Source organism: Mesocricetus auratus, unplaced genomic scaffold (genome assembly GCF_017639785.1).
Source record: "Mesocricetus auratus isolate SY011 unplaced genomic scaffold, BCM_Maur_2.0 Super-Scaffold_100009, whole genome shotgun sequence".
Classification (NCBI taxonomy): Eukaryota; Metazoa; Chordata; class Mammalia; order Rodentia; family Cricetidae; genus Mesocricetus; species Mesocricetus auratus.
The window spans coordinates 65,259,788-65,268,184 of record NW_024429193.1 but is presented as its reverse complement, the minus strand read 5'-3'; the positions used below and the strand labels follow the sequence as shown (position 1 = coordinate 65,268,184).

Sequence of the window (8,397 nt, the reverse complement as noted above, 5' to 3'; positions counted from 1 at the left end):
AGAGCAGCCTGGTCTACAGAGCACCAGGACAGCCTCAAAAACAATACAGAGAAACCCTGTCTGGAAAAAACAAACAAAAAAACAAGTGTTTGTCTCATAGGCATCATCACCCGAGTTTGATCCCTAGAATGCACACTGAAAGGAAAGAAGCTAACAGCTGTTCTTTACCTCCACACGTGTCTTATGCACACAATAACACACTTACACGTCATAAACAACAGTAATAACATTTCAAAGCTGAATGTGGTACGACACACTTGTAGTCCTGTCACTTGTAGGGGAATCAGGAGTTTGAGGCCAGCTTGGCTCTATAGTAAGAACTTGTCTGAAGTAACACAATTTTCTGGGATATAATTTTAGCTAGAAAGTTTATTTCTGTGTCAAAACTTGCTTTGATCCTATCCCCAAAGAAGAAATAAAATCACAAATATACGACAGAAGTACTTGAGGTGTCCTGCCGTATAAGCAAATTTGGCCTTTATGGACAGATCTAGGGTATCCTGAGTTAGGATTCTTGTGTAATTGAAAGTGTCCAGTTTACATCTCATCTGCATGCAACATTCCCCTGCTCTGCCCAGTGGGTCCAGCCTTAGTTCCCAGCTTTAACTGTGTCTTTGTTGAGCCGTTTGCAGTTGGGACTTCAGGTAGTGCCTTCAGTTTGGACTTTGCGGCTGGGATCTCTGGGCTTTCTGTCATGTCCTTATGAGTCAGGATATTTCTGGAAATCACTGAGGAGAAAGTGTAGTGGTATAGCATTTGCTTGGGTAGGAGACTAGCCAAGAACATTCCTATTTGATTGTTTTAGAGAATAGTTTTCTGGTTCATGGGGGTAAGGTGGGGTGGCTTCTATGCCCTTGCCTCTTACCTCCATGAGGCTGGTAACCTTTAGGCCTGGCTTCTGGTTGACCCTGAAAGGGACTGAAGCTGGGCAGGATGATGAGAGCCAGCGAAAAAAGAAGAATCTGAAAGGAGCAAGAAGGCATTTGAGCTTTGGGGACAGCAGAGGAGGAAGGCAGCATTAGCAGAGGGTCTCTACAGTTATCAGGGTTTGGAAAACCGGGCTGGGCAGTGGGGTGTTAAGTGGAAGTGTGCAGGATGGCAGAGGTGTGGGGACAGAGATGGTACCAGAACACAGGTACTGGTCTGGGCAGCTCTGCTGGAGGTCTGAGCAGTGAGCTTCTGTAACTGGAGGACCTGTGCAACCAAGGAGCTGGGAGAAGAACGGGGAGTCAGCCCAAGGACAGCTTGCCTGTGGCTGCATCCTCCCTCTCCTCCCTCTGGACACCGCTTCCACTCACGTGTTCTGCCTCTCGAGCTCCTGGACTTTTCTCTGTAGCTCCTGATTCTGTGAAGAACAGGCTGCCACTCTAGGGAGTATGGAGAAGCAGAGACGGCTTAGGAGGTGGTCCCTTAACATGCTTGCCCAGGTGAGGAAGGGGGCCCAGACACTCACAGGATGCAGAAAGGTGAGCCCAAACATACCTGCTCTCCAGCCCATCTATGTATTCTTTCTTCCGCCGCCGGCTGTCCTGAGCTGACTGTTTGTTGCGGATTTTCCTCCTGATCTTCTTGAGTACTCGCTCCTCTGCCTGGAGGACCAGGGTGTTCAGTGCTGGATCCTTAGCCTCCCACAACTCCCCAACATCGTCTGCAGTCCAGGTTCTTTAGAGGTGGGATGGAGCACCCTTTGGGGGCAGTTGTTACCTTAGTGAGGGGCAGGTGAGAGGGCAGAGAAACCCCTTCTTGTCCCAGCAGATGCTTCTCTTCATCTGTAAGGAACAGGCGCTGGCAGGACAGCTGGGCGGAGTGGCGGAAGATGAGCAGGATGGAGGTCACCTGCTTCCAGCACCCAGGCTGCCCATCCAGCCCCAGCCCACCCCCAGCCTGCTCTTAGGAGAGGGCTTTCTGCTTGCACTGAGTGGTGAAGTGAGGTCAGGGGCAGAAAGTTCATTCAGCAGGCTCTGTGACATGCCAATGGGCCTTCCTGAAGCTGAGGAGGGAGAGTGAGGTTTCTGTCCACACACGCGGAATCTTGACATTATGGCCAAGTTAGAGAGGGCCTGCTCTGGTCTGTCTTTTAGCTCTCAGGGCACTCGGAAGAGAACTTGTATGATCACTATGGTGGACTTTGTTGAATTTCCTTAACAGGCAAACAATTTGGCCATTAACTTTCATCTGGTAAAATATTTGATTGCACACCTTTAATCCCAGCACTCGGGAGGCAGAGGCAGGCGGATCTCTGTGAGTTCGAGGCCAGCCTGGTCTACAGAGCGAGTGCCAGGACAGTCTCCAAAACAATACAGAGAAACCCTGACTTGAAAAACAAAACAACAACAAAAAAAAATTGACTGCCTGTCAACCACAGGGACATATGACTCATCATGTGACCCCAGGTTCTAAACTGCACCTGTCAGGTCAAGCTGCCCACTCTCAGACAAGGAGTTTTATTTATTTATTTATTTGCTTTTTTTTTTTTTTTTTTTTTTTTTTTGGTTTTTTGAGACAGGGTTTCTTTGCAGCTTTTAGAGTCTATCCTGGAACTAGCTCTGTAGACCAGGCTGGCCTCAAACTCACAGGGATCCGCCTGCCTCTGCCTCCTGAGTGCTGGGACTAAAGGTGTGCGCCACCAACGCCTGACTAGACAAGGAGTTTCTCAGAGCAGCCAGGCTGACTTCGCAGGTGAAACGTATGGGATGCATAGATGGTGTCTGGTTAAGCTGAGCCCATCGGCTGAGGACCTTCTACTGCCATTTCGTTTGTTGTGTGCGTGTCTTTGTGTTGGTCTATGTGGGTATGCTTGTGTCACAGAGCATGCGTGGAAGTCAAAAGATAATTTTCAGGACTGAGCTTTTTTCCACCATGTAGGGTCTTGGGATCAAACTGAAGTGGAAAGGCTTGGCAGTTAGTGCCTTTATCCAATAAGCCATCTTGCTGATCCTAGTATTTCTTTTTGAAAGATTTTTACTTTGAAACTTTTCTTTGAGGGGTTGGTTTTTAGAGACAGGGTCTCTCTGTGTCGTCCTTGCTGTCCTGTAACTTGCTCTGTAGACCAGGCTGGCCTTGAACTCAAGAGATCAGCCTGGCCGGGCGTTGGTGGCGCACGCCTTTAATCCCAGCACTTGGGAGGCAGAGGCAGGCGGATCTCTGTGAGTTCGAGACCAGCCTGGACTACCAAGCAAGTTCCAGGACAGCCTCTAAAGCCACAGAGAAACCCTGTCTCGAAAAACCAAAAAAAAAAAAAAAAAAAAAACCAAAAAAAAAAAAAAAAAAGAGATCAGCCTGCCTCTGCCTCCCAAGTAAGGGATGTATTACCATATATGACAATTTTTTTAATGTTTCAGGGTTTTGTTATTATTTTTTATTTTATGTGTGTGAGTGTTTGCTTGCATGCCTGGTGCTCACAGAGGCCAGAAGATGTCGGATCCCTTGGAACTGGAGTTACAGACAATTGTGAGCTGGGACTTGAATTTGGGTCCCCTGTCAAAGCAGCCAGTGCTCTTAATCACTGGGCCACAATGTAGACCAGGCTAGCTTGCAATCTGTGGTACTCTTCCTGCCTCTGCCTCCCATATGCAGAGATTTTAAGTATGTGTCACCACACCCAGCTTATGCTTCACTTTGTAATTTAAGAATAACTTCGGGCCGGGCGATGGTGGCGCACGCCTTTAATCCCAGCACTTGGGAGGCAGAAGCAGGCAGATCTCTGTGAGTTCGAGGCCAGCCTGGTCTACAAGAGCTAGTTCTAGGACAGGCTCCAAAACAATTCAGAGAAACCCTGTCTCGAAAAACCAAAAAAACAAACAAACAAAAAAGAATAACTTCGCTTGTAGCTGGTAAGATGGTTCAGCAGATAAAGCACTCAGGCTGACAGTCTGAGTTTAATCCCTGGAACCCACGTAAAGGTGGAAGGAGGGAATCAGTGCTACAAACTTGTCCTCTGACCTCCATATAAGCCATGGCTTACTTGCACTGTCCTTCTCCCTCACATAATAAGAAGTAACTTTAAGAGAATAACTTAGTCTGGCTTTTTATTGTGTGTGTTTGTATGTGTGTGTGAGAAAGAGAGACAGAGAGATGTAGTGGTACATGTGTGTCCAGGTATGGCACATGTGACCAGAGGCCAAAGGAGTAATCCAGGGTTCTGCTCCACCTTATTCCTTTGAGACTGCATTTCTTACTAACCCTGGAGCTAGACTGGTGATCAGCAAACCTCAGTGACCCTCTTATTCTAAGCCCTCAGAGCAAGGGCCTTAAGGGAGTATGTAGCTATTTACGTGGGTGCTGGGATCTGAACTCCAGCTCAGCTCCTCATGCTCATATAGCAAGTGCTCCTCATGCTCACATAGCAAGTGCTCCTCGTGCTCACATAGCAAGTGCTCCTCATGCTCACATAGCAAGTGCTCCTCATGCTCACATAGCAAGTGCTCCTCGTGCTCACATAGCAAGTGCTCCTCATGCTCACATAGCAAGTGCTCCTCATGCTCACATAGCAAGTGCTCCTCATGCTCACATAGCAAGTGCTCCTCATGCTCACATAGCAAGTGCTCCTCGTGCTCACATAGCAAGTGCTCCTCATGCTCACATAGCAAGTGCTCCTCATGCTCACATAGCAAGTGCTCCTCATGCTCACATAGCAAGTGCTCCTCGTGCTCACATAGCAAGTGCTCCTCGTGCTCACATAGCAAGTGCTCCTCGTGCTCACATAGCAAGTGCTCCTCGTGCTCACATAGCAAGTGCTCCTCGTGCTCACATAGCAAGTGCTCCTTATGCTCACATAGCAAGTGCTCCTCATGCTCACATAGCAAGTGCTCCTCGTGCTCACATAGCAAGTGTTCCTCGTGCTCACATAGCAAGTGCTCCTCATGCTCACATAGCAAGTGCTCCTCACTGACTCATCTCTCAGCCTCTGGCTTTTGCTTTTTGATGGCCTCTGGCTCTTAACTAAACCATTTCCTAACTTCTTTCGGATGTCTTCTTTTTTTCTCCAAGCACTTTAGTGGGGAGTTTCTCCCAATCTCTCTAACTGAAATCTCTGAAAATGGAGCACAGAGGACTTTATCTAAAAGTAAAACAACCACAAATCCTGTGCTGATATGCAAACCTTTAGCATGGCTTCTGGTCCCAGCTTCAAGCACATTTTTACAGGACAGCTAGGACCTGTTCTCTGCCTTCAGACCCAGGCAAGGCATACATCCCAGGGCAGAGAGAGGAATATGGCCTAAGCTTGGCCTCTCTTGGTCAAGCGTCTAGCCCACCTGGGGGAGGAACATGATAGGGTACCCCACACATCACTGCAGCACTGGCCTCAGGACAATTGTTCTAGTGCAAACACTTGCTACTGTTTCTCTGTCACCCTGTCCTCCTTGTCCAGGTGGATTCCCAGGGGTCCCGTCCCGATTCCCTTTCCTGAGTCAGAGAGCAGCTCTGAATGACTGAATGCAGATGCACACTAGCTCTGGGCTCTGGCTGCAGTGCTCTCACCCCACCTGCAGTTAAGTAAGTCATTACCACGCTGGCCCCCAAGAGCTCTCTTCCCCATGCTCTCCTGCTCTTAGAGTGGCTTGTTTCTCCTGGGCCTTCAAACCACCACCAAAAGTGGGGCACACCAGTTCCTCATTAGCTTCCCCTCCCTTTCCCGTGCACTCCCATTTCTGTGTCCCCGGGGAACACCAGCTCTAGCTGGTCTCAGGACTCACCAGGGCAGCAGGAGGTGCTGGGGCTGCGGTGCTGGTTCTTGGCAGGATGTGTCTCGGAGCATCTGAGGACAGCCCGCTGACTGTGCAGGTACCAGGCACCATAAACGCAGGACTCCACTGATCTGAAGAAGACAGACTGGGGTGAAGGGGTCAGGAGATGGTGATGACAGCAGGGCGGGGGCAGTGGCACAGTAGAACCTTCTCCCTTAGACCACATGGTCAGGCTGGGCATGAAAAGGCCATTGCCTTCTTTCCAAAAAGAACACTGACCTATCTGGATGGAGATGAGTCCGAAGGTTGGCCCTGCTTCCCGCTGAGTACGCTGCAAGGCCCCTGCCTCATAGACAACCTCATAGAGGGCAGGGGTACCGGGTGCCTGTGGGGCTGGGGAGCTAGGGTCTTCAGAGACACCGTTGTCACTACCAGGAGATGTTTCTGAGCAGTATACCATATTGGGATCAATGAAGAGGTTCAGGAAGTCATCAGGCTCGCTCTTCTGAAGGCCCTAGATAGAAGGAGGTATGAGTGTCTGAAGAAGAATTTTGAAAGTCCTACCTGATGTCAGTCATACATCCTATGTGCTTTGATTTTGGTGGTTTTCCTTCTTGGACCTAGAAATCGTTACAGGTCGTGTCTGTTTTGTGGGCTCTGTTACCAGATCTCTTTCCTTGTGGGAACTGAAGCCTCTCAGGCTTCCAGTCAGAGTTGTCTGACCCTCACCCCACTTCCATTCACCAGACTCCCTCAGCCTCAGCCCCACTGGTCTCCCAGCCCTGCAGCCCTGCTCTTGAAGCCATGAGAACCTTAGATGGAGGACTGTTGAGTCCCAGCTCCAGGAAGGATCCTGTTGAGAAGATATCTTCCGGGGGCTCCAGCAACTCAGGGCACCCGGGCTCCATGCTTCTGTGGGAAGGTAGTGGAATAGTTACAGAAGGCAGGAGGCGGTTTGTTGCTTATACACGATAAAGAAGTCTTTTGCCATGTTCCCCTTTTGGCTGGGGTACTTAAGAACGTTGAAGAATAAACTTGGAGCGTCCATTATTCACTGGATTGCCCTCCTGACTCTAAAAACAAACAAACAAACAGAAGAAAACAACAAAAAAAGAAGTCCTCACGGCTTCTGGCTCCCCCGAATTCCCCTCTGCTCACATGCAGCAGCCCCTCGAAAGAAAATCCACTTCAGGCCTTATCTTTATATAAATAGCCCCCTTGGGTATTACCTGTTTTTGTTCGGAGAGCTTTACCTTGCCAAACCAACCGAGCCCGCTGAAGGCCCAAACACTACACCTTTTCTTTCCTCCAGGATCTTGTATCCTGGTCCTGCCCAGTCAAGCCCCGCCTATGCAGTCCATGGAGTTTGGGGGTGGGGTGGGGCTGGGTTGCACCTGACCAGGAGCCACTGTCTGGGCCTGCATCTGGGGGTAGGATTAAGGCGCTGCCCATATGCAAACTGAAATAAAACAATAGGTACCCCCCGCCCTTTCTGTCAGTTTCCCCAGTGCTAGTAGATACTGCTGAGAGCTTGGTGTCTCCTCAGCGAAGAGCTGAGGGGGCAGTGACCAGCACACGGGATACCTGAGCGCTCCATTTCGAAGTCACAGTCTTTACAAGAGGCAAACCATCTCAGGGGAGAAAACCAAGCTAATTTTTGGAGGCTCCCCCGCCCGGTCCACCCCCCCTAACCGCGTGGCACTCTTCCACTCGTGAATCCTAATTGGACGTTGAAGACTTAGGGCAGGGCTTCCAGCCAATGGCGGACTACCTCGAGGCCCACGCCCTCGCGATTGGCAACAATAGACCAACAGAGAGGGGTCGCAGAAGTAATTTGGCAGAGGCTCCGGGTTCCATCGAGAAGCCACTGTAGGAAAGTTGAGTGAAAACTTCCGGGTTGAGGGTAGGAGCCGCTGGGTTTGAGTTTGTTTATCTTGTGATTCCGAGGTTCCAAGTTATTACTTTCGCAGACAGCAAATAACATGTAGCCTGTGGACCAGGCCTCCACCAGTTGCGCAATCGCGGCTATGTGGATCTGAGAACGACGCCCCACCATTGCAGCACTGTCGGGGCCCTGCGAACCCACGCAGGGACACAGAGCAGGAAAACTGCCACGCATCATCCAAACGTTTGCTTTTGGCTTGAGGTCTTATTATTTCCATAAAACTACCAGTTATATGTTTAGTTTTGCGTTTTGAAATGGGAGTGAGGAAGTCACATTGCTCAGGGTGGCCTCCTGATGCTGGGGGGTGGGGGGATGGAGCTTGAAGGCTGTTTGAGAGCTTGGTGTGGGTGTTCACGCCTGCAATCTCAGTGCTTAAGAGGAAGGTGATACAGGAGTGTCCCTGAGGTTGAGGACAGCCTGGGCTGCATAAGATCCTGTCTCAAAAACAAAAACAGTAACAAAATGCAAGAACAGTGTATCTAGTGATACGTCCAATAAATTCTATTTGTCCTCACATCACCCTTAAAGCTGACTTCTTAGGAACAGGACCTATGAGATGGTAGAACAATATAAAAGGAGAATTGAGGGATCTGGGTGAGGAGTGGGCTTGAATTTAAAACTGTTACACATGGAAGTTATTTAGCAGGAACCACCAGTGCGTGCACAGTACACACAGCATGCTACAGAAACCTTTGGATGTGTCCCTGCCCTCCAGTCTTCAGGTATGAGGGTTTGGTTCACATTTGTTAACTTTGTTACATGGGC

General features: G+C 49.5%; 1 protein-coding gene across 8 annotated transcripts; it reads right to left on the bottom strand.

Moving 5' to 3' along the window:
• Window positions 1-351: 351 nt before the first annotated feature.
• On the bottom strand, window positions 352-7,605 carry Creb3l4 (cAMP responsive element binding protein 3 like 4). Of its 8 annotated transcripts, none has more exons than XM_040752335.1 (10): window positions 7,459-7,477; window positions 6,500-6,599; window positions 5,967-6,201; window positions 5,697-5,818; window positions 1,705-1,797; window positions 1,483-1,589; window positions 1,299-1,367; window positions 1,126-1,210; window positions 866-962; window positions 352-728 (listed from the first exon to the last, which is right to left on the bottom strand). In XM_040752335.1, the coding sequence occupies exons 2-10, from the start codon at window positions 6,593-6,595 to the stop codon at window positions 538-540; spliced, it is 1,095 nt and encodes a 364-aa protein (XP_040608269.1). In that variant the 5' UTR covers window positions 6,596-6,599; window positions 7,459-7,477; the 3' UTR covers window positions 352-537. The 8 variants fall into 8 exon arrangements, with proteins under 8 accessions (XP_040608269.1, XP_040608275.1, XP_040608272.1 ...); XM_040752341.1 differs by lacking the exon at window positions 7,459-7,477 and adding an exon at window positions 7,272-7,353 and having other exon boundaries at window positions 5,967-6,192; XM_040752338.1 differs by lacking the exon at window positions 7,459-7,477 and adding an exon at window positions 7,272-7,352.
• Window positions 7,606-8,397: the final 792 nt, after the last annotated feature.